General features: G+C 38.7%; 2 protein-coding genes across 5 annotated transcripts in view; one reads left to right on the plus strand and one right to left on the minus strand.

The window, feature by feature from the left end:
- The window catches only part of CHD6 (chromodomain helicase DNA binding protein 6), a 210,144-nt gene that overhangs the window by 132,105 nt on the left and 51,162 nt on the right, over positions 1–26,877 (minus strand). For 2 of the 4 annotated variants that reach the window (XM_034947296.3, XM_034947299.3), the window contains exon 2: positions 15,769–15,824. The exons of 1 other annotated variant lie outside the window; for it this stretch is intronic. In XM_034947296.3, coding sequence (XP_034803187.1) covers positions 15,769–15,801 — 33 coding nt within the window. In that variant the 5' untranslated portion in view covers positions 15,802–15,824. Of the gene's footprint in view, positions 1–15,768; positions 15,825–23,001; positions 23,110–26,477; positions 26,619–26,877 lie in introns of all 4 variants that reach the window. One more of the 4 variants, XM_055104987.2, reaches the window with a different exon arrangement.
- On the plus strand, positions 9,662–15,266 carry LOC106634187 (large ribosomal subunit protein uL11-like). Its single transcript, XM_063601245.1, has one exon. The coding sequence runs from the start codon at positions 11,783–11,785 to the stop codon at positions 12,392–12,394; it is 612 nt and encodes a 203-aa protein (XP_063457315.1). The 5' UTR covers positions 9,662–11,782; the 3' UTR covers positions 12,395–15,266.

Genomic DNA, 26,877 nt, shown 5'->3' on the forward strand with positions numbered 1-26,877 from the left:
TGCAGCCAGGCATGGTGGTTCACACCTGTAATACCAGCACTTTGGGAGGCTGAGGTGGGAGAACCACTTGAGGTCAGGAGTTAGAGACCAGCCTGGGCAATAGAGCAAGACCCTGTCTCTACCAAAAAAAAAAAATTGAAACATTTGCCAGCAGTGGTGGTGCACACCTGTAGTCCTAGCTACTTAGGAGGCTGAGGCAGGAGGATCACTTGAGCCCAGCAGTTTGAAGTTACAACGGGCTATGATTGTGCCACTGCACTCCAGCCTGGGCAACACAGCAAGACTTGATCTCTTAAAAATAAAAATAAAAGTTAAATGTGATGGCATATGCAATCACTTTGGGAAAGGTCATGCAGTTCTTGATGAAAAAGCAGATATTAGTAATAAAATATATAAAATTACAATTGAAAAGTCTACCAGAAATGTTTGTATTTTTAAGGCACCTTGTTGGGAGCTTTGAAAACATATTTGCTGAAGATTAAAAAATATAAGACAAAAAAAAATTTCTTTCATGCGTCTCAAGGTCAGCAGGGGAAAGGCAAAGAGCTGAAATAAAAGCTTTGTTTCAGCTTCTACCAAGGACATTAAATTACCACTTTGAAACTGGCCCTAAAAGGAACAGGTTGAAGATGATGGGCCACAAGGTGCCAAAAATATTTTACAAATTATAACAACAGTTTAAATAGAGACAAGAATCTAGGAAAACAGGAATGAAATGGACAGGTTCCACTGGTAACACATGCAACAACGCTAGCTCATAAACTGCACTGTTAGTAAAAAACTCGTTTCTGTGATTCAAAATTATCAATCCACAATATTCCTGGAAAAGACACTTAAAGACTTGAATCTAGATAAACTGGATCAGGTCAGTTGAAAAGGAGCTAAGAACTAATGAAAAAATTATGGCCCTGGGCAGTGGTTCCAAACAGAGGTCCATGGACAAACCTTTAACAATTATTCAAGAACCTGAAAGTCAAAATAGATTCTAATTAAGAAAATCATCCAGAATAATGAGCGTATCTGCTACAGAATCTTCTTCATCAGTTATAACCATTTCTATACCTTTTCAACAGAAAGCCTTGAAATAATATGCTAAAACTCAGGCAACAAAAACCATTAAATTTCAGTACATCAGGTCAAAAAAAAATTAAGCATATTTCACTGTATTTTTTTGTTTTGGGTCAGGAGACATATATTTCTATCTGTAAGGAATCCATACATGGATACCTGACAATCATTGCCTATAAGCTGCTTCCAAGCTAGTACTGTTCTCTATCTAAGCTCCTGAGGAATAGAGAGAGAGCCTTTCACTCTTATTCATATAAACAGTATTTACTGGCCATTTACAAGTTTCTTTAAATATTGGCATGGCAAACAGGTATATATAGAGATGTGAAGGTTGAAAGGGAAGATACTCTCCAAGTTGTGATGACATTTCCCTCTCCCAATTTTAGGATGATTCTTTCTTTGAAAGAAAAATTAAATAAAGTGATAATATAATACTATTAGACTTCCCCCAACTTTTCCTAAAAGTATGCATATTTTATGTGAAATATAGTAATTAAGGAATTTAAATATTTTTCATTTAAAACTTTAATACACTTATCAAAATTAATAACTTTTGCACTTTAAAGAATATTATCAAGAAAGTACAGTTGGCCCTCTAAATCCATGGGTTCTGCATCTATGGAGTCAACCAACTGAGGATTGAAAATATTTGAAAACAAACAAACAATTAAAAATGACAATACAACAATAAAAATACATATTTAAAAACAATATACTACAACAATTATTTATGTAGCATTTGTGTTGCGTTAGGTATTGTAAGTAACCTAGAGATGATTTAAAGTGTATGAGAAGATGTGTATGGGTTATATACAAATACTACACCATTTTAAATAAGGGACTTGAGCATCCTCAGATTTTGGTATTCATGAAAGGCGTTAGAACAATCCCACATGGACGCTGAGGAAGAAGTGCATAAAGAAAATCCCCAGAATAGGAGAAAATATTTGCAAATCATTTATCAGATAAGGGTCTAGTGTCTAGAATATATAAAGAATTCTTACAAGTCAATAATAAAAAAGAACCAAATTCAAGGCCACAATGAGATACTATTTTATACCCACCTAAGATGGCTATAATAAAAAAGACAAGACAACAATAATTTTGGCAAGGATACAGAGAAATTGAAACTTTCATACATTGTTGGTGGGAATATAAAATGGTGAAGCCACTTAACAGTGTGACAGTCCTTCAAGAAGTTAAACACAGTTAGCAAATGATCCAGCAATTCCATCATAGATACACACACACACACACACACACACATATACACAGAATTGAAAACAGGTGTTTAAACAAAAACTTACACACAAATGTTCACAGCAGCACTATTCACAATAGCCAAAAGGTGGAAGCAACTCCATCCATCAACAGACGAACAGGCAAACAAAATGTGGTATGTCCATACAATGGCATATTATTCAGCCATAAAAAGGAGTAACATGGGGCTGGGTGCAGTGGCTCACACCTATAATCCCAGCAAAGGGGAGGCCAAGGTGGGCGGATCACATGAGGTCAGGAGTTCAAGACCAGCCTGGCCAACATGGTGAAACTCCCTATCTACTAAGAACACAAAAATTAGCCAGGTGGGGTGGCATGCGCCTGTAATCCCAGCTACTTGGGAGGCTAAGGCAGGAGAATTGCTTGAACTTGGGAGGCGGAGGTTGCAGTGAGCTGAGATCGTGCCACTGTACTCCAGCCTAGGTGACAAAGTGAGACTCTGTCTCAAAAACATAAAAAATAAAAAAATAAAAAAGGAGTGAAGTACTGAAACATGCTACACCATGGATAGACCTTGAAAACAGGCTAAATGAAATCAGCCAGACACAAAAGGCCACATATTGTATAATTCCATTTATATGAAATGCTCAGCAAAAAACGAACTCAAAGAGACAAATTGGGGGTTACAAAAATGTTCTGAAATTAAATAGTGGTGATGTTTACACAATCTTGTGAATATTCTAAAAACCACAAAATTGCACATTTTTAAAGGGTGGATTTTATAGTATGTAAATTACATTTTCATTTTGAAAAATCCAGTACTAGGACATACCAAAATTGGTGCTCTCAAATATTGCTGGCAAGAGTATCAACTATTAAAAGCCTTTTTTTGCAGGACAGAGTAGCAACATGTAGTGAATTCTTATAATTTTATGTTGCCTCAACATCCATTTTGGATGTACACTGGACTTTCTCATACCAGAAGTGGAGCTTGATCAAGCTTGATACAGTTTCTACCCTTGACCCTGCTTCCTCCCAGTTCCTCAAGGTGGTCAATCCAGATATCTGCCTTTTACAACTGCCTCCTGGTGACCACCCACCTATGGGACAGCCAGAGAGCCTACCTACGTGTCTTGCTCCACTGACCCCATACCCTGCATGGACTGCCCAGATACGCCGCAGTGACTCCACTGAACTCTAACTGCTTGCTCTAAACCCAGCAATTAGAACTCCCCGCAGGAAACCTGCTTGGGTAATGGTTAACCGCCTGGACCCTAATGAAGGCTTTGATCCATGGGTTGGTTCATCTTTCTTTCTTGCTCCCCACACACTGACTGAACATGCGTGCCCTGGATAGCTCTTCGCTTCTCACTGGCTCTGTGAGGTGTGCTGCTCTCTTCTCTCTAGGATCTGCAAGTAATAAAACTGCTTCTGTTATTTCATGTTCTGTTATGCTGTCTTCTCTGTATCTCACCTGACTGACACACATTAACCTAACTCTCCTCCTGATTAAGGCTCTCCTAGAGAGTGGTTATCTTGGTAGGAATAAAATGGACACAGGACACAGGTTAGACAAGAGCCACAAGGTGTCTGCCAGTATAAGTTAAGTCTTCTGTGAGAGGGACACCTGGTCACTGGTTACTTGCATTAGGCTGCCCTTCAGGATAGAGAAGTATCCAGTGAAAGGCACACTGTAAACACACACGACCACCCCACTGGGGCCCCATGAGGGCAGTGCTAGAAATTACAGCCACTGCCCAGGGAGTGACCTTAAGACCAAATTAGATAAAAATACAACAAAACAATACTAAAATTTTAATTGTGGATATCCTTTTAAACAGGGCAACTTCTCTTCTAGGGCATAAATAAAGGAAACACATAATAACTCCAAAGGATTATATATAAGAATATCTGATACACAATTGTGTTTAATAGAGAAAAAAGCTATAATAACCTGTTTGCCAATCTTTAGGAAAATATTTAAATTAATAGTACACCCATCATCTGGAATAATACTACGCACCCATTATTATACGGAGGTTTAAAAGACATGAAACATGTCTACATTTGGGAAGCAAAAAAAGAAAACCTATGGTCTAATCACATTTTTGTTTTTAAAAAATACTATACGAATGCTAGCTTTTTAAAACAATTTTTTAAAGTCTGCAAGGGCACAGACCAAATGTTAACCATCATCATGTCTGGATGATACGACTGTGGGCAGCTTTCACTTCTTTTTTGTTCTTTGTTTTTACCTGTCTCCCATGAGTAGAATGTAAGCTTCCAGAGGCAGTGATTCTGTGGTAGTACCTAGAAAAGTACCTGGCTTATGGTATAATTCAATCCTGTGGTTACTGAATGAAAGAAACAGTTATCTACAATTTGGAAAAGAGAAAAAGGGAGTCTATAGAATTGTACATGTAAACAGAAATGGCAATAAATATCTGTGCATAGAACAAATAATGGAAGGAAAACAAAATGTTAATAGTAAGCATTTGAGGCTATGCAAATTTGGCTGTTTATTTCTAATAGACATCTACAATTTCAATAATGAGAATGTATTACTTTCATGGTATTTTTAACAGAAAAACTTTCATATACATGTAATAGAAAAATTTTACAGACTTCTATAATAAGCGGGAAAAACTGTTTTACCAGACAATCCATGTTTCTCCCAATCATAAGGATTTAAGAATCAAAGGCAAAATGAGAGGTGTCAGCACTGAGAGATTACATTTGACTGAGGTGCAGGACAAAGTGTGCACTTTGCACCTGGGCTGGAAAGGCCACCACAAACCCTTCATCCAGCTGTGCTTCCTTGCACCTCCAACCCAAGTAGTGAGCAAGGCCTCGCTGGCTCCTGCTGCTGGCTGGCTTTGGAGTCTTCTATCTTCTCCAGCAGGGAGAAGATGGTGTTCTGTGTTAGAAATTAGCTAAACATAAAAACGAGTAGAAAAGCTCATCAAAATTTGCAACCTTCTATGTTTTTTTAAAGTTCAAATAATAAAAATGAAAATTCAAAGGAAGAGGTAACTGTTTCTATTAATAAATCAGTTTGTGGACAACATTTCAGGTAGCTAAAGTTATTTCCTAATTAAAATTAGGATTGTTTTATTTTTTTCACCTTCACTTTCTTCTGAAAGATTTTTTTTAAAACAGGCATTTGACTACAGAACATACTAAATGTAGAAAAAAAAAAAAAACCCACATGTCCTCAGCTTTTATTTTGCTGCAATTGTACTGCAACTTATCCATTCAGCAAAGACATCTGTGTGGAATTAGCAAGACTGACCAGAGTGGGGGCAGGAACAATGTCTGTCCGATTGTGCATTTGTATGTCTCTTTCTCTCTTTCTTTTTCTGCATTTAGTATACAGTCAGTCCCCGACTCATAATGGTTTGATTTATGAATTTTCAACTTTATGATGGGTTTGTCAGGACATAACTTCATCGGGAAGTCCAGGAACATTTCTATTTCAATCTGTCTCTACTGAGGAGTCCTGTGCTTTAGGTGACAAAGCAGGTACTTTGATCCTGATGTTCTTCACATAGTCACAGCTGGTTAGACAGTTCAGTTGCAGGTATTTAAGGATAATTCAGGTGGAGAAATCCAGTAAGTTCTTGGATAATTTTCCAAGAAAAATTTCTACAAGAATGAATTAGACTGCCCAGCAAGAATAAAGAGAGAAGAGAAAACAGGACCAAATCCTGACACACACTAACATTTCAGGATCACCAGAGGAAGAAGAACCTACAGAGTGAGAAGAAACAGTGAGATAAGCGAAGTTGGTGGGAAAAAAGGTAAGACTGAAAGCATGGTATCCCCGAAGCCTGAAGAAAAGAGCATTTCAAGACAGAATCATCGCAGGTGTCAAACGCTGCTGAGAAGCAGGTAAGTGAAGCACTAAAGAGTGGTCAACAGATTTGGTAATGTCATTTTTTCAAAACCTTTCCACCCCCAAATACTTGACTCTGTCGTTTTTAGTCTCCACCTCTACTTCCATATTTTTGCAATTAAAATGGGGAGACGGGGACAGGAGATACTTTTATGATGTTTCAAGAGTCTTAGAAATTTGAAATCTCTAAATATGCAGTCAACCTAATTCTTGTTAACTCTAGGCAGTAACAAAAACTGTGGGCTAGTATATGGCTAAATTTAGATGCTGACAGGGAAGAATTAGGAGGAGAGAGGGAAAATAATAATAAGTGCCTGTGTTGTGTTTGGAAACTACTTTTATTTCTAACTATGGCTTTGGGTAGACCAAAACCTCACAGTAACTCAATTTCCTAATCTGCCTAAGTGGAATGATGTTTGCTCCACCAACAAAGTCCAGGAGATACGTCTTTTAGAATTATTTGGTGATACATTCTAGGACAAGTAGATGCTGAACAGAATCTAGTGGGGTGAATAAGACTATTTTCCTACCTCTTAATTCCTGGCCCACATGTAGTTTTACAGTAGCTTTGGGCTACCAGAGGCCCTAGGCCCAAAACTTAGGCCAACTCTGCTCCTACCCCTGCCACATAATAAACCAGGACCCCGGCCTAGAGTTAGAAAGACTGTATTCGGCTGGGCGCAGTGGCTCATGCCTGTAATCCCAGCACTTTGGGAGGCCAAGGCGGGTGGATCACAAGGTCAGGAGATCGAGACCATCCTGGCTAACATGGTAAAACCCCGTCTCTACTAAAAAATACAAAAAATTAGCTGGGCATGGTGGCGGGCGCCTGTAGTCCCAGCTACTCAGGAGGCTGAGGCAGGAGAATGGCATGAATCTGGGAGGCGGAGCTCGCAGGGAGCCGAGATCGCACCACTGCACTCCAGCCTGGGCAACAGAGCGAGACTCCGTCTCAAAAAAAAAGAAAAAGAAAGACTGTATTCACGGTTAAGGAATTGTTCTTTTATGTATCTCAGCCTTGTAGTCACAATGACTCTAACCACCCAGAATTGTTCTGATATTTTACACATAAAATGGATTCCAAGGCCAGGCACGGTGGCTCACGCCTGTAATCCCAGCACTTTGGGAGGCTGAGACGGGTGGATCACAAGGTCAGGAGATTGAGAACATCCTGGCCAACATGGTGAAACCCCATCTCTACTAAAAATTCAAAAAACTAGCTGGGTGTGGTGGCGTGTGCCTGTAATCCCAGCTACTCAAGAGGCTAAGGCAGGAGAATTGCTTGATTCCGGGAGGTGGAGATTGCGGTGAGCCAAGATCGCGCCACTGCACTCCAGCCTGGTGACAGAGTGAGACTCTGTCTCAAAAAAAAAAAAAAAAAAAAAAAAAAAGATGTCAATAATAATAATAGTTAATTTTACTAACAACTGGGTATTAGGAAGATACTAAGCTTATTAAATGTATCACCAAAACAACCTTAAGATAGAGGCATATTATGACTCCATTTTACAGAGTAGAAGCCTAGAGAGGCTAAATAACTCAACTTGGTCCCACGGCTAGTAAGTGGTAAAGCTAAGATTTGGGATTTGACTCCTATTTCAAGGGCCATTGCTTTTAATCACTTCACACTGTCTCGTGTACTGGATACAACAAACTTAGAAATAAGAATCAGCAAGAACCTCTAACCAACCTCTATTTTGTTTCCATCACCCATTCCCCAACACACCTGTATCTCTCCTCAACCTTTCCCCAGATGACTTTCAATTCACTAACTTTTCCTCTTCTATCCATTTCTTCATAAATCCACTTGTTCTCCAGATCAGATGAGAAACATATCAAGAATAAACAATTTATTAAGTGGACATATATTAAATAAATGTAGTAGGACATATATTAAATAAATGATGTCTAAGACTTTTCAGCTTCACCCAGAAGGGTCCCAAGATGAGGGTCATTTTAAACATGGACTTGGCAGCTACCAAAGATCTACAACCACCATCGTAAGAATGTAGTTTGTTAGCAGTAGACATATTTCTTTTATCCTTACAAAATGAGAACGTTTTATTCTCAGTATCTAAATATTACGTAGTTCCTGGACAGTAAGTTCATGATAAAGTTACAAACCATATCAAAATGAAAAAGACGCTCCTGTTGCACTTTTGGTTTTTTCATGATACTTTAACCCTTTGGGCTAGTTTTCCCAAGGATGAATCAAAGTTATGCAGAGCGGCCAGGCACGGTGGCTCATTCCTGTAATCCTATCACTTTGGGAGGCCAAGACATGCGGATTGCCTGAGCTCAGAAGTTTGAGATCAGCCTGGGCAAAATAGTGAAACCCCGTCTCTACTAAAATACAAAAAATCAGCCAGGCGTGGTGGCAGGCGCCTGTAATCCCAGCTACTCAAGAGGCTGAGGCATGATAATTGCTTGAACCCGGGAGGTGGAGGTTGCAGTGAGCTGAGATTTTGCCACTACACTCCAGCCTGGGCAACAAAGCAAAACTCTGTCTCAAAAAAAAAAAAACAAAGTTAGGCAGAGGAAGACAATTCTTCACAGTCACATCAATACTCGTTGTGCGAGCTAAAAATGTCACAGATCCAAATCCTTCATCATCACTTTGAAGCTGCTTCAAAAACTTGGTCACCAGAGCTTCCCAGACTCCTCTGGTCAAGACAGGAGACGAGGCAATTCCATTAGATGTTTTTAAGTAGCCTTTTTTATGATAGTGTTTTCTACATGTAAACTTACTAGACTTATAGCTTCTTTATGCATAGGATTTTAAAATTAGCAGCTTATTTCCATTAAAATTTTGTGTCTGTCTCATAAATGCTAGTGACGTATTTGATAACAATAGTAACATGAATTAAATGAACCACAGTGCAATTTAAATATTAAATTTTAATATTAACATATAATTAATCATACTATAAATATTTTAATGTTAATATTTTATACTAAAATTAAAATATTAGTATTTTAATACTAAAATATTACACAGTAATATGATTACTATATAATCATATGTACTGTTATATATGATACTATATTATAATAATCATATTACTGTGTATGTATAGTAATATTACTATATCATAGTAATATATGATTACTATGTAATATTTTAGTTAAAATTGTGTCAACTTACATACAATTTAATTTGGTCTTATAAATACCATAAATAAATGTACTGGCAAACTATGATTCTAGTCAGGATGGGCCTCTGAGGTCAAGTTCAAACTCCCATCTCATGCTTTCTAACATACAAGCAAAGAATTAGGAGAGAGAGAAAATAATAACTAATAAGTTCTGGAGACAGGGAGCTTACTGCTTACAAGGCATATGGCACAGCTGCGCAGCTCAACTTCTCCGGATGTCCTTCTTTATATGAAGCCTATCGTCCTCTAACTCTCCCCATGTGTCCCATTCTCTTCCACAGGTCCAGCAATAGACACATTTAACTCTTTTCCACATGATGCCCTTAAGTCTTCATTTCCTCAGGCTACACAGTCCTAGCTTCATCCACAGCTCACATGAAATAAATCAGCGTTATTTTGCCATCTCAGTGACTTTATTCTGGCCTCGAGTGTATGTTTCAGAACATAAAGTAAGAATAATGAAAAAAATATACTAAGATATGTTCAAAGAGGGGAAAGCATTTAATGCTCAGACTTCTTTTCCTTTTTGGAGGAGGGAGGAGAAAAGAGGTGGATAGGTCCCTTTTAAGTCCTTTTGAAACATGATTCTAGGGTGAGGCTCTTTAGTCATCTAGGCTAGTTATTGGCCCAGATGATCTTCAGACCCTCTGCAGGATGAGGCCAAAAAGTCTTAAAAGTAAATTATTCACTCAACCATATTATCAACTTTGCTATTCTTCCTCTTTCACTATTCTGAATTATGGATCATGATTTAGTGATCCATACTACTAGTAAACTGAGTCCTCATCTCTCCCTAGAGGACTTCTGGGACCAATTCTTTCGGGAATTATTCTTTGTCCTAGTTCACCCTTGGTCACCACCCAAAATTTAGCACCACACACTAGGCCTTTCCTTTCTCCCTTCCCACCACGTCTTTCAACTTCCCAAAACCACCTATATTACTCTCTTCCCTCCTAAGCTTTCCTCCTGAGGCCCCTGAAGCAAAAAGCCTGAAACCTAGCTCCCCACAGAAGACACTGCCTCTTTTTAGAACACTCTCAATTTCTTTGGTGGGGCTGACCTTCCCTTGGCCCCCATACTTTCCAATTCCAGAGCATGATCTTCCACCACAAGGTAAAACTCTGGCTCTTCCGAGGCATATTTCATCCCCTGGTTATATTAATGGTTTGTAACCAGGCTAGAAATTTCTTGAGAAATTGCTTTAGTTACTACTGAACCTGACCCCAAGTAGAACTCAAATATTTCTGAATTAGTATTAATAAATTAATGCTGAAAAACTCAATAAATAATTGTTCAGTGAATAAATTATACCCATATTCACTCCAGGGAAGAAAATAAGACCTAATAATCTGAAAGTCTTTGAGATTCTCACAGTATATCTGAAGAAAACTCTTCCCATCTTTATGTTTTCTAGAGGACCTAAGAATGAAGGGCTCTGCTTACCCAACTCTTGGCATGGGGTCAGGAAGCAAGATTCTCCCGTAGTTACTCAAGTCAGCTCCAAGCCGTCATCCTACTTATAATATTATGTATTTCTATTGCATTCACTGCTTATTAACTGTCTTCTACACTGGATATGTGGTCCCAAAGCCCTCTTACCCCTTAAGATGACACCTGCCTGCAGACCATATTATACATTACGTAATATTTATCATTTTTTATGTTTTTCCCAGTGCCAAGCAGGAGCTGAGATGAATAAAAATCAATATTCCTATATCATAGTTTCGTTGTTGCTAACATTAGGATGTGCCCTCTTGCAAAGAAGTATTTACAACTATATTATACATCAATAGTGCCACATAGGTTTTCAATGATTAGAGTTCACATTTTATTTTTATAATTTTTTTCTGCCTAATAATGCTTAGTCATCTTAAGAATTAAAATAACGTATTTCTTAGAAGCAGTTTAGTTCTTTTTAATGTAGATAAAAGTCTATAGCTCTCCTGAGTGATGCACTTTTAAACGTTTTATTAAAGTCTGTTTTTCTTACAACGATTCTTTAGGCAAAACAAAGTCAATCTCTAAACCCTTTATTCTGGGCACATTACTCCTATTATGCCCTTTCTGGTTAATAAGAAGCACGATTATTTATTACTGAGTTTTGATTTAATTTGTAAAAATCTACCATCTCAATTTACCTTGGTAAAGATTTTGAACAAAGAAATGAGGAATATCAAGATCAGAGTGTACTTACATGCCATTTTTCTCCAGGGAAGAGGAAAGTGAATTAATAGGAATGAGGGTTTTTAAAAGGTGGATGTTTTATTTGCTGCTACTTCTAACACCTCAGAATCATGGTAAAAGACAAAGTTTGATGGTTACTTTTATTGTTAAACTGAAAGATTTCCTTGCCACTGACGAACTAAACACCAAGTACTCGACAAATTACCGCACTTAATCCTAATCTTATGATGTGAGGCATGTTATGATTACTTCCATTTAAATGACAGAAAAACAAGGCTGGCTTTTGTCTTCCAGCTCAAAGGAGGCCAAGGTGCAACTTTTTTCAGTCGTCCTGAATCGGATTCATCTGACACAAGCTGCCTCCACCATGCTGCTGAAGTTTGACCCCAATGAGATTAGAGTCGTATACCTGAGGTGCACCGGGGGTGAAGTCGATGCCATGTCTGCACTGGCTCCCAGGGTAAGACCCCTGGGTCTGTCTCCCAAAAAGGTTGATGATGACATTGCCAAGGCAACTAGTGACTGGAAGGGTCTAAGGATTACAGTGAAACTGACCATTCAGAACAGACAGGCCCAGATTGAGGTGGTACCTTCTGCCTCTGCCCTAATCATCAAAGCCCTCAAGGAACCACCAATAGACAGAAAGAAACAGAAAAACATTAAACACAGTGGAAATATCACTTGTGATGAGATTGTCAACACTGCTCGACAGATGCAGGACCAATCTTCAGCCAGAGAACTCTCTGGAACTATTAAAGAGCTCCTGGGGACTGACTACTGCCCAGTCTGTGTCTGCAATGTTGATGGCCACCACCCTCATGACATCATGGATGGCATCAACAGTGCTGTGGTGGAATGCCCAACTAGTTAAGAAGCACAAAGGAAACATTTCCATAAAGGTTCATTTGACAAGGCTGAACTTACCCAAAATTATACAACTAAATCGTAAGGTCAGAGTTTCAATCCTGTTCTATGGAAATCAAAGCTGAAATTCACTCCAGAACATGAGCCTCTTCTCTATTAGGCACTGAATTCTCCATCCTGGAGCCTATATATTGCTTTAACTTGAACATCATTTTCTATTTTCATTCTTTGCAACTTCTTGCAATTCAGTTATCAGTATGGCCTACCATCAGTATTTATAAGAGGAGCAGGATCAAGTATTTCTGAAAGTTGCTCACTTCTGTAACCTGCTTCTGTATCCTAATATTAACTTTTAAATGAAAAATCCTGTTCTGTTCATCAAAATTACCATGAGGTCCAAAACAAAAACCCATCCAACTGAAGCTACATAACAGCTGGCTAACATACCAAAGGTCTTAACATGAACCAGTAAAATCTCACAAGAAACCAGAATTCATTTTGGTGGAATCACTAAAGAATGTTTTGATTTAAATAAATGCTTATCTCCTTACACCTTATACAAAAATTAATTCAAGATGGATTAAAGACTTAAATGTTAGACCTAAAACCATAAAAATGCTAGAAGAAAACTTAGGCAATACCATGCAGGACACAGGCATGGGCAAGGACTTCATGTCTAAAACACCAAAAGCAATGGCAACAAAAGCCAAAAGTGACAAATGGGATCTAATTAAACTAAAGAGCTTCTGCACAGCAAAAGAAACTACCATCAGAGTGAACAGGCAACCTACAAAATGGGAGAAAATTTTTGCAACCTACTCATCTGACAAAGGGCTAATATCCAGAATCTACAATGAACTCAAACAAATTTACAAGAAAAAAACAAACAACCCCATCAAAAAGTAGGCGAAGGATATGAACAGACATTTCTCAAAAGAAGACATTTATGCAGCCAAAAGACACATGAAAAAATGCTCATCATCACTGGCCATCAGAGAAATGCAAATCAAAACCACAATGAGATACCATCTCACACCAGTTAGAATGGCGATCATTAAAAAGTCAGGAAATAACAGGTGCTGGAGAGGATGTGGAGAAACAGGAACACTTTTACACTGTTGGTGGGACTGTAAACTAGTTCAACCATTGTGGAAGTCAGTGTGGCCATTCCTCAGGGATCTAGAACTAGAAATACCATTTGACCCAGCAATCCCATTACTGGGTATATACCCAAAGGATTATAAATCATGCTGCTATAAAAACACATGCACATGTATGTTTATTGTGGCACTATTCACAATAGCAAAGACTTGGAACCAACCCAAATGTCCAACAACGATAGACTGGATTAAGAAAATGTGGCACATATACACCATGGAATACTATGCAGCCATAAAAAATGATGAGTTCCTGTCCTTTGTAGGGACATGGATGAAGCTGGAAACCATCATTCTCATCAAACTATCGCAAGGACAAAAAACCAAACACTGCATGTTCTCACTCATAGGTGGGAACTGAACAATGAGAACACATGGACACAGGAAGGGGAACATCACACTCCGGAGACTGTTGTGGGGTGGGGGGAGGGGGGAGGGATAGCATTAGGAGATATACCTAATGCTAAATGACGAGTTAATGGGTGCAGCACACCAACATGGCACATGTATACATATGTAACAAACCTGCACATTGTGCACATGTACCCTAAAACTTAAAGTATAATAATAAAATTAAAAAAATTAAATGTTTTGAGTCCATAAAAAAAAAAAGCTTATCTTAAAGGATGCTTAAAAATAAACAAATGTGCAGATTGCTTTAAGAAATATAAACCTGCTCACATACCACAAATGACAATAGTTTTGAGGGTTTGGGGTTCTCTTCAGTAATGTATTCTTTGAGACGGAGTCTTGCTCTTGTCCAGGCTGGAGTCCAATGGTGCAATCTCGGCTCACTGCAACCTCCACCTCCCAGGTTCAAGTGATTCTCCTGCCTCAGCTTGCTGAGTAGCTGTGTTTACAGGTGCTCGCCACCATGCCCGGCTAATTTTTTTGTATTTTTAGTAGAGACGGGGTTTCGCCATGTTGGCCAGGCTGGTCTCAAACTCCTGACCTCAGGTGATCTGCCTGCCTCGGCCTCCAAAAGTGCTGGGATTACAGGTGTGAGCCACTGCATCCAGCCAGTAATGTCTTCTTTTTAACAGCAGCATAATATTCCACTAGGTGGGTGTGCTATGATTTGAACAGTCCCCTTTTTGACTGATGTGTACGTTCTTTTCCATTTTTGCTATCATACGTGAAACAGCAATTTAAGCCTTTATACACACAGTTTTGCACACCTGAGTATATCCACAGGATAAGTTCCTGGTACATCGAACTGCATTCCATGTAGCGTTTGCCTATCAGCTGACAACTCTTTGAGCTAGGACAGATATAAATCCAGTGTGTAGGCAGTATTTAGTCACTGCTCTTCTTGTTATCTGGCAGCAGATGAATTAACTAATTCCCCAAACCAACCTAGCCATTGAGGACAGACCGGGGGTAGTCCTTGTAACCATAACCCTAACCCATAACCCTAAGTCACCCTATTATTAGACTAGAGTTCCCTAGAAGCAAACTGGAAAGGTAGGAGTGGCTAGTCTCACCCAACCTCTTTGTTACAGAGTCCCAGTGAAAAGCAGGGATTTAGATACCCCAGTTCCCAGGCTGTCAATCAATTCTGTAAAAGAAAAACCAGCCCAACAGAAATAGCCCATTTCCAAGAGACACAGACAGGTCTCCCATCCGACCTCCCTGAGTGAGGTCTCAGAGTTCCTTTGAATATGTTACACTCATGGCATAGCAGTACCAACCAAGGAAAGAGATCCTGGCAAGATAAATCACTCTCCATCCCACACGCCCTTCAAAATACCAAATGCCAAAGAGTTGATGCTCCCATTCTTCCAAATATTTCACTATTCTCTCTAGGGGGAACCCATCCACAGATCATTATAAATAAGGATTCGGTAAGTAAGAATGCTTTTAGTTTAACCAAAAATCCAGAAGGATATATATATAAAATATAAAGAATCGGTCACATCTCTCTTTCAGAAAAGACTCAGAAAGCTGTTCAAAGGGAGGAAATGTTTCTCTTCTACTTGGCTAATTTGAATAATATTCTGATATATAGTTTTCATTACATTTACTCCTACGTGAAGATGAACTGAGCAGCAAGAAAAATCCATATTATTACATCATTCAGAACAGAGCTCTCAGTTACTATAATACAGGCAATAGGGAAAGTGCCAGAGATTAAGGGATAAGCCAACACTGCCAGTGTCTCCCCTTGTTGAAAAAGCACCAAGATACCCAGATGCATTCACTTAAAAGAAAAGTGATCACTTACCTGCTTCTCTTTCTTCTGTATTTTCATTTTCATCTATTGAAGGAAGATATTTATTTCTGTAAAACATTTTTAAAAAGGCAAAGATTATGACAAAACCCAAAATAAAACATTTTCAACATCTCCAGATTACTGTAACACACAAGGAAAACAAACAGGGGATTACTTCTGCAGAACATTTATGTCCAACAACCTCCAGAGCCGTAAGTGTACACCTAATTAGATCTAACTCTGTTAGACCCTAATTTATTGCACCCAATAAAATGAAGTCAAAAAGATATTGTCTTTGTAGATTAAATCAGTTATAAAAGATGTTGGCATGTATGAAAGTTAGTGGTAACCAATAAAGGAACAAAAACAATAACATGCCTTTATTGAGAGGTATTAGGAGATGGGAAGGAAGTAAGGTAAGCCCTCATCCCTTTTGGAAGAAAACAATCAATGATGTCTACAATGGAAAAATCAAGAAAGAGAAATACAGACAATAAAAAAGAGCTAAGAGTTCAATGCAGTTCTCTCTAAGGAGTGAGACAGGATTTGGTATATTATTTGACGATTTAAACCATGTGCATTTATTACTTGAAAAAACAATTCCATTGCAATATTTCATATGATTTTTTTTAAAGGACTGATTTTACTCTATCCAGGACTTAAGCCCCCATCCCCACTGCAACCATAATGTCCTTGACGACACTGAACTTCTCATAAATGACTTGTGAACACCATAAAAGCCCAGTAATTGTCTTTAGAGGTACAAAAGTGTGTCGGGGCATTTCAGGGAAAAGAACAAACCCTAGTCTAGGAAACCCAGAATTTGGGGCTGCCTGCATCACTAACTAGTACTACTGCCTCAGATCTGAAGCTCTTACCTGCCTCATATACAAACAACACAAGGATTATAGAATCTCAGGCTTCTGGTTCTAGCCGGGATATAAACACTGCTTCCTATTTTTTGTTGACTTTGATTTCCTGGTCATCCCACACAGCTACAGAACACCACTCACTCAGAAAACCAAATTACCCATAAGTTTCCTAATTATTTCTCATATCCAAATGAATGTGATGCGTAGGCATTAAGTCTTAATAGAGCTTTTAAGATTAGAGCTTTAAGATTAAAGTGAGATAAGTATTTGAGGTGGTAGATATGTTAATTAGCTTGACTTAATTATTACACATTGTATTCATAAATGATGACATCACTGTGTACCCCATAAATATATACAACCATAATTTGTCAATTTGCAATTTAAAAAAGATTAAAGTGAGATAGTTCCAATTCTAAGTAAGTTCATGGCATGTTGGACGCAAACAGAAAAATGAAAGACATGATTCCAATCATCCTTGGGACCGCAATTACAGTTTATCATTTTAATGTCTGTCAATTTAGATTTTTCTCCCTCTAAGAGTTAGAGGCATTTTCTATTAAAAGAACCACAAAATGCCATGGAATCTGTCCTAGAGAGACATGTCTACCAAGGTACTGCTGTTTGCAAAGAGTGCAGCGGCCAAGGAGGTAAGTAGTTGGAAAGCAGGCATGGTCGGGTGCTAAGGTAAAGGGGAGGAGGGTAGAGACTAACTGGCTAAATCAGGGAAAGGCAAGTCCAGTTAGTAAATGGTGCTTCTAAGAATCAATGCAAGGGTTAGTGTTTGATAGGACAGTTATTTACCTGAAGAATCCATAAATTCCAGATAAATGGTAAGTGCTCTGAACCAAGGCAGTTAAAATTTAGAAAAAAATTATCTCCTAAGCTTCATTACAGTGGAGTCAGTTCTAGGTAAATTATGTTAGTACAAGTTTATCTCCTTTATCTCTATTCTTTAAATTATCAGACCCCAGAAAACTGACATTCTTAACCATCACAAACTGCCACAAAGTCAAAAATAAAGAAGTTTGGGGGAAAATTCCAGCTAATAAAAAAGGGTATTATCAATAAGACATACGTGTAGAAAGTAAAGAGTTTCCTCTTCAAAGTTCCCCTTCTTGTTAAAGAATGAATCATAAGTGTTAGAAGTAGTAGTTTCTTTTAATGACTAACTTTCTTCAAGCCTCCTTGCTTTGGGCTAATAACTCTTTGTCAGGCCCTATCCTAAGTAACTGTTGGACATGCTCACAGGCACGTTCCAGCTCATAGCCTATGCCCATTCCTTATTTGGAAATGTTATTGCTTCCTTAAACCTTTCATAAGCGACTTCCTCTCCTTCTTTGTTCTTCCCCACACTTACCTATTTAGGAAAGTTTTAGGCTATTAGCAAATCGGGTATTAGTTTAAGAGTGTGAGGTCTAGCTCCAGCCAATGGATGCAGGACACAGCAGTGAGGATGATCCAAATGCGTAAGAGATAAATACATCTGCTTTTCCTTTGTTCAGGTGTGCTCTCACCATTGTTTCATCTGCAATTGAGTACCCTTTCTGCAGAAAGTAAAGATCGCCTTGCTGAGAGATCTTTTGTCTCCGTGCTGACTTTTCTTTGTGGCACTGATTATTTCTAACAATTTTGGTATTTCTAACAATATGTCTCAAATAAAATTCTGCCCAACAAAATGAAATCATTAAAAATTACAGAAAGGTCAGGTACAATGGCTCACACCTGTAATCCCAGCACTTTGGGAGGCCAAGGCAAGCGGATCACTTGAACCCAGGAGTTTGTGACCAGCCTGGGCAACATGGCAAAAACTTGTCTCTATAGAAAATACAAAAATTAGCCAGGTGTGGTGGCTTCCACCTGTGGTCCCAGCTACTTGGGAGGCTAAGGTAGGAGGATCATCTGAGTCTGGGAGGTCCAAGCTGCAGTGAGATCACACTACTGTACTCCAGCCTAGGTGACAGAGTGAGGCCCTGCCTCAAAAAACAAAAAAAACGAAACACTACAGGAAAACTCTACCAATGTTAATAAAAAATTACTTTTGTAATGTATAAAGAACTGATACAATTATGATGCAGCAGGGACATCAGAAAGCACAACTTCTGATTCACTACCACAAACTAGCACTGGAATAAAAACAAGCAGGGCACCTAACACTGCCAGGAATGTGGGAAAACAGGTCCTACTTATCATTGCTAATGGCACTTTTAACTGTTTCAAGCTTTCTGAAGAGCACTCAGGCAATGTGCCACTAGATCTATGAACATTTTCAATCCTTTTATAGGCCAGTTCCACTTTAAGGAATATCTCCCAAGGCCATAAGCGGGTAGGAAATGAACCTGACCCCTAGGGGAAGGTCAGAGATGAGGTGGGTGAAATGTGAAAATATCACATCAGACTTGGCTAGCCTCTGAGGCAGAGAGAATGTGCATGTGAAATCTGAATGATGGCGATGTTACTGTAGAGTAACTGTCTAGTTCACTGAAAGCAGACTCTGGCAAATCTCATCTTACTGTCAAATCATTTCTGGCACCCCAACAGATCACAAAACACACCAGCATGCTGCCACCCCACAAGATAACAAACGTCATCAACATCAATAGGTGTTCAATAAGCATTTATTGACTTGTCCTTCTCCAGACCGCACCCCCTAATTTATAAACACCCTTAAATTATCTCTACTTTTTAAATCTTTTTAAAGGCACACATTAAAAAATACATAAAACAATGTCATCTTTTTGTAAGGCTAAATTTTATGTACTAGGAATAGATGAATAGATACACCCTAAAGCTTGTACTTCTGCACAATGCTGGAAATGGCTTTACAGTCTCTGCTGCCATCACTCAGAAGTTCTGACTAGATCCTTCTGGCTCAATAAAGAACAAATCAAAATGTAATTTCAGGGTCTCAATACTTAATTAGAAACATAATACAGATAATTCTACAGATAACTCCGTGTGGGCAAACCAGAAAACTTGTCAACAGCGGAAAATATCAACTGTATAACTTCTGAACTGGGGAAACTGGTGGGAAGCTAGTGGGACTCCCGCTCTCCTTGCTGCATTATGTATGAGTGCTTCCGTAGGAGCACGGCATTTAATTATCTTCACAAGAAGGTAAGCTGCTAATGATGTGAAAACAAACAATATAAAAGCTCCCATTCCTCTTATACTCACCCATCTAAGGATGCTCCTATTAAGAAAAATGGGTGCCAGGTTTCAATAAGAACATTTTGAAAGTTTTCTTTTCTTTTTTTTTTTTAATTACTATCTCTCTCTCCAGTCCAAAAAATCTGCAACAGTGCCTGTGCCATTTCCAAGTTCCTCAGTGTTGTGTAATAGTGACTTTTAAAAAATAACAAAAAAATCAGGTTCACCCTATTCAACCATTTATTCACAGAAATGATTTAAATTCACTATACCTTGAGAACTCTGCCATACTAACAATCCCTGCTCAGTCCAAGGGTCTATTGCATTACAAGAGTGTGTGTTTTTGCAAACACAAACAAGTGCATACCCAGCAGACCCCTACCAAGGTCCTTCATATTCACAGAAGATGAGAGTAGACTCAACTGAACAAAATAACGATGGAGAATTTTGCTGTTAACAGGCCCCTATCCCCCACCACTCTATCAGGCACTTTGAGACAGAGTATGTGGGAAGCAACTCTAAAAATCAGACCCACCTCAAATTTTCCACAGTGAACACATATTTTTATAATCTACTCATGCCCATCCTCAACCTTGAGATTGTTTCCTATGAACCACTCTAACAACAGCAGGCATAAATAGGGTATACCATGGGGATTTTACGAATACGAATAAGGACACAGAGAGTAACTCATCTGGGAAGAGTGAGATAATCAAGAAAGCAGAGATGTCTTGAGGAATGCCACCTTCCTTAAACCCCTGCCCAAATACCTCTTATCAAGACTCCTGACCTCAGAGGCAGTCCAATGGGTAAGAAATCCCCCAACTTCCCATTTCCCCACCTTACTACCCTCCACGCCCACAAACTGGACACATATACCTATCTCTATTGCCAGGTGTGAGCAGTCTACAGGAGGTACTTTAATAGCAAGGGGTTGAAGTACCAGAAAGCAGTTTGGATCTGGGCTGTAATGACGACGAGACATGTGAATGTCTTCTCCCCTGTAAAATGCTGACTGTGCCTCAGAGGGCCTCAGGAGAATTAAAAGGGATGGCAATCTATGGCGTCTGCCACGTGGTGAAGACTAGCTATAGGCAGCCATTTGTGCTACCTGTCCTTATGGTCATCCCTCCAGTGTCACAGGAAGAAGACGTAAATGACGAAGAAGATGTTTTAATGATGTAAAAACAAACAATATAAAAGCTCCCATTCCTTCTTACACTCACCATCTAAGGATGCTCCTATTAAGAAAAATGGGTGCCAAGTTTCAATCAGAACATTTTGAAAGTTTTCTTTTTTTAAATTACTCCTCTCTCTCCAGTTCAAAAACTCTGCAACAGTGCCTCATCTCCTGGGGACAAGTAACCTTTCCATCTGTATTTGAGATCCACCCTCTCTCCCCCTTCTCAGTCACCTCAGTCTCTTGATTATCTCCCAGTTACTCTTTCCTCATTTCATTCAGGACTCTCCTCAAATATCACCTTAGCAGCAATGCCTTCCCTAGCCAGCCTACAGAAAACAGCACCCCCACCTCCCACCCACCACCACTCTGTTACCCTCTTATTCTAATTTCATTTTCCTCCAGGTATTTATTACTCCCTGATATTATATTACAGTAATACCTTACTTAATGTCCAGACTCTTGGAAAAAGCTACAACTTTCAGTGGAACAACGACTTTAAGTGAAACAACTTAAGGCAGGTCCTCTAATCAACATTATTTCATTACAATGTTGATGAGAAAAAAAATTAGTTTCCTTAAATGCTGTTTTGCTTAAAGTAAGGACTTCCTATGTATCTATTTGGTTTTAAGCTTATTGCCTGTTCCTGACACACACACACACACACACACACACACAAAGTAAACTTTGTCTTGTTCATGCTATACTCCCTGAGTCTGGAATAGGATTGAGCTCCTAGCAGGTGTGCAATAAGCATTCTTTGAATGGAAGAATCATTTCTTCTCCCTAAGTTATCACTAAATGTCTCCCTTTGTATAGCTCTCCTCCTCTCAAGAAAGAACAGGTTTAACTCTATCTCAAAACAGTAACAACATGAACAAATCCTCTATACACCTGAAAGTTCACTTCCTCTCATATTACTTCCCTAAAGCTGTTCTTGACAATCACTCCCTAGTTACCAAATCTAATGGGCATTTTTAGGCTTTGAGTGCTTTGCAGCACTTTAAACTATGGACCATTTCCTCTTCTTAAAATTCTCATCTCACTGGTTTCTTGATCCCTCTGATTGCAGGCTTGTAGGCTTAGCTTCCTCCCTAGAATCCTCCTATTATAAAACCCAATCCTTAAATATCACTGTTCCCAGGGTTCAATGCTGTCAATACCAGAAAGGCTCCCTGAGTTTTCTACTCAACTCCCAAACTTCATCTCTTTGCACAATGACCACTGCACATTTGCAAATCCAAGCCCTCCTCTTGACCTCTGTGTGGCTATATCCAACCACATCCTGGCCAGTTCCTGAGACATTCCACAGGTACCAACAAAGAACCCCACAACTCTTCCAAAATGAAACTCAGTACCACCTTTACACACACACACACACGCACACATACACACACACACACACTCTCTCTCTCTACCTGCTCCTGTGTTCCCCATCAGAGGTTAATGTCCTGCAACCTGCCATGCCACCCAGCCCAGAACTGAGTTATCCTTGATTCCTTCCCTTTCCCGTAACTCCTTTAATTCCAGAATCCCTTGGTTCCTCTCCAGTCGACTCCGGTTTATTCCCATATTTTTTTGTTGTCATTTTTGCCTGAAACAGCCTCTTAAGTGCTTCTCTATTTTCCATGTCTCCTACCCTCACCCCCATCACCCTCATTGCTACCAACAGTATGTTTTCCTAAAGCGCAAACAAAATCAGATGCTATCTCTTCAGTGGGTATTGTGTCTTAAAACAAAATAAAAACATATTCCTCATAACACAGAGCCCTGCATAAGCGATCTGGCCTCTGGTTCTTGTCTACTGCTCTGACATTATTTCCACCATTCATCCAACTATACTGAACACCTGTGGGTTCCGACTCCTGCCCTGCTCATTCAGGTCTTATTCAGGCCCTGCCTTGTGTGGTCTCATCCTTCAAAATTCAGATCTGGTGTCATGTTCTACGGGATGTCTTCCCTGACCTGCCTAAATCTCATAAGCATCTTGTGATAAGCACTAAACTAAAGCAGCTGTATCACCACGTTATTACCATCTTTTACCTGTCTGTGCATGCCATCAGCTGTGGAGGGCCCAAGCACCCTCCGGGGAAGGACCCTGTCCTGCAGTGTAGCACTCAGTGCCTGACATTTGGACTCTTCAGTGATTACCTGTGGAATGAGTAAGTGAATTAATGGGAAAGCTGTGTTTACTGAAAAGGCTTTGAACTACTTTCAATGTAACTAGTGACCTCTTTTTTTTTCCTCCTAATCCAATCAAATTTCTCAGTATTCTTCCTTCACACCTTTTCAAATACATGTACTTAGCTTAAGAATTCAATAGAAATATAAAGCCTAAAACAAATAAAAAAAAAAACAGTCCCCGATTCTACTCCCCACTCCTGATTCACTATTCCCAGAGGCAGTCATTTAAACTTCAGCTGTTCCTTCTGCTCCTTTCCATTCTATTTTAAATAACATGGTTATTACTATTAGATTTTCTTTTCGATTTTAGGCATTATTTTATTGGCTTCTTCCTATGGAACAGGAGTCAGCAAGTATTTTTATAAAAAGGCCAGATAATAAATATTTTAGGCTTTGTAGGCCATATGGTCTCAGTTGCAACTACTCAATTCTGCTGTGATGTGAAAACAGCCATAGACAAATATGCAAACAAATGGGTATGGCTGTGTTCCAATAAAACTTTTTTTCAAAAACAGGAAGTCCTCCTACTATAGAAGATGAAGTGTTATCTTCCCAATATAGTTATTATCACCCTTATTTATTAAATCAACATTTAATTCACAGCTAAGCCATGAACTATACTTTGCTAAAACTTTGTGTCATTTTTTTCCCTGAAGATAATAACTACCTCATTTAAAAATTTGCATGGTTTTCTATGAATCACTAAGTTCTCCTAAAATGCTCCTCTAAAACTTTGAAACTCCTTTCAATCTAAGCTCAATGTTCTTCTCTTGGGTCATTATAGGTAGAGTCCTCCATCAGGAGTCCTTCATCATTGTCTCTAATCTGCCTCCTGGGACTTCTCATCACCATCCTCCCAGAGACTGACTCCCTCAGTCTCTCTCCATGGTGGACTCCTAGGTTTCTCCTCTCTAGGTTTACACTCTCATTTTAGTGAAGCACAACATCTAGTAATGCTCTAGAAAATCCTAAAAATGAGATGTAAGTTTTTGAGACCTTCATGTCTGAAAATGTTTCTATTCTACCTGGATGGACTGGTGGGTTGCAAATCACAGGCTGGAGGTCAATTTCTCCTTGGAATTTTGAGAGCACTACTCCATTGTTCTATTCCTTCCACCACTTATTTTGAAGAATCTGAACAATTCTGATTTCTGCCCATTTGTACGTGACATCTCTTCCTTTTTGGAAAGCTTTTAGAATCATCTTTTCAAAATGATGTGCCTTGGGGCTATTTTCACCCATGAGGTTAGGTACCTGGTGGATTCTTTCTCAATCTGGAAACTGTCAGATTTTTCAGTTTTGAGAATTCCTCTGGTATTATTTCTTCATAATTCCCTCCCTATTGTTTTCTTTTAATGGAACTCATGTTACTATTTGAATGATGGACCTTCTTGGCTGTACCTCTAATTTTCTGTCTCATTTACAACAAAACAAAACAAAAAACTCTTCATGTTCTACTTTCTGAGAAGTTTCCTCAACTTTCTCTTTCAAGCCTTCTTTTTTCTTTATAGCTAGTATGTTTTTAACATTCAATAATTCTTTTTTGAGTGTGCTCTGATATTTTATTTTTATAGTCTCCTAAACTCATGTCAACTAACCAATAATGGAAGGGCATTCAAATGACAAATGGTTACTCTTTTCTTTCAAAGATGACCCTGTGGTCTAGTGGAAACATTTCTGCACAACCAGAATACTCAAACTAGCATGAGGAAAGGCTTCTGTAACAGTTTTAAGGATTTCTCATATATTCAAGCTCTGGCTGAGAATATTTTTGCCTTAAAGGTGCCAGAGCACCAAAATATACTGAGGGTTTGATTTTTTTTTTTTTTTGTATTATGAATTCTTTTAGATGCCCAAAAGTTTTCTTTGAAACATACAGCAATTTGTAAATTAGATCAACTTCGGTGAAAAATTATCTTTTGTGTATAAGTCAGGCCAAAGAAAGTCTGTATAGGTAAATTTCTGATGTTCTCTACTACAGGCTAGAGAAAACCTATCACCTTAAACTCAAGACTACATGTCAAAAAATATCCTTATCTGTAAGATTAAAAGAGGGCCATGAGGACAGGGACCGTATCTATTTTGACTATTGTCTAACTAATATTAGCATAGTATTTGATAAATTAGTAAATATACTAATAGCATATATGGACTTATCAATAGTGGGTCAAAAGAGAAAGATCTTACACACAGCTGTAAAGCTTGGACTAAAAATCCATCTCTCCAAAAATGTGAACACCTAACTTAAAATATCTGCCAAATATTACTTGTGAGAAGGCACTAGTACTGTCATCACTTCCAAACTGAGGAAGCTCTGTGCTTGGCTGGTCTGAAAGGATGCATTACCATCATTAACATTAAGACTCTACTCCTCAAAAGAAGTGTTTTAAACATTCAACGAATTAATTTTAGAGTAAAAGCTCTGTTACCCTGCATGTGGGTAATATAAGCCAAAAGGCAAATCAACAGTAGTGATTTTAATCCTTGTCTGTGAGGAGATGGCAAAAGCCAGTAGTAGAAGTGACAACAACCTCCTAAGAAACTCTCACTACTGAACCAAGAGTATTAGGAAAGCCCATTCCGAGAAACTTTCTGTGGGCCAACTGCTGAATAACAAGGCTTTTACTCACTGAATGACTCTCCTCTGGCTATTCAAAGTAATTACTATTAACTTGAAGCAGTATCCTATGTTGCTATAATTCCTATAACCTGTTTTACCTGAGATGATATAAAGGTATAAACTAAGGAAGCTTTCTATAGTCCAGAAATAATCTCAAACAATGCCACATTCGCACAATCAGAACTGAATAGGATCTCTGAGGTCCCATGGCCAAACTCTTTGATTTCAATGATGAGTGAGGAACATTCGCACAATTCAAGAGGAGAAATACCAACTCCAGTTCATCTTCCTTGGTCAGAAAAAAATCATTTCTAAATCCTAATCTGCTCATAAAAATCAATTAGCTTGATAATAATTACTATTAAGAAGAACAGTAGAAGCAAGTGGCCAGACCCTTCTAGAGCTATCATATATCACATTGTAAGGTAAAATCTGACTGTACTTTTTTGTTGTTGTTGGACCCTATGTCATAATGTCAATTGACCCAGATCAGGAATGAACACAGCTGTGAACACAGGACTGAATAAACCAATTTCTTGACAGCCAAGCCCATTCAAGCTTCAGAGCCCTGAAAATTCAAGTCATAATCTTATGGGGAAAGACAAAGGGTTTTACAAAGAACACTCTATATATTCAGTTTCAAGAGGCCTCACCAGTAACACAAGAACTTTTCACTCATTACATTTTAATGTCTTTTGTGATAGAACAGCAGTACCTGTAGACTTGGGAGTGAAGATATCTGGGTTCTGAACACAAGGGTTGCGTGATTTGGGCAACTTATTTGATCTCCCTGGGCCTCAGTTTCTTCATTTACAGAACTGGTACAAAAGCCAATCATATGAGACTGACACATGGGCTAAAAACAAAAAGTTATTCTGTTAACATTGAAATGAGAAGCCATCTACAAAATAGCTTAAACATGTTTTGGGGCACTAAAAATGATCTAGATGACATTTTCTCTTCCCGTTTTCCAAAACAGCATATAAGACACAAAAAATTCACAACTCCCAATGTAAACTCCCTCTTGGGGGTATTTTAAAAACAGAGTTATAAAAAAGAACAAACTACTTATACACACAACATGGATGAATCTCAAATGCATTATGCTGAGTGAA

Source organism: Pan paniscus, chromosome 21 (genome assembly GCF_029289425.2).
Source record: "Pan paniscus chromosome 21, NHGRI_mPanPan1-v2.0_pri, whole genome shotgun sequence".
NCBI lineage: Eukaryota > Metazoa > Chordata > Mammalia > Primates > Hominidae > Pan > Pan paniscus.

What these genes read in the sequence shown, in the direction of transcription:
- LOC106634187 (XM_063601245.1), top strand. Translation starts at nt 11,783, where the DNA reads ATGACAGAAAAACAAGGCTGGCTTTTGTCTTCCAGCTCAAAGGAGGCC.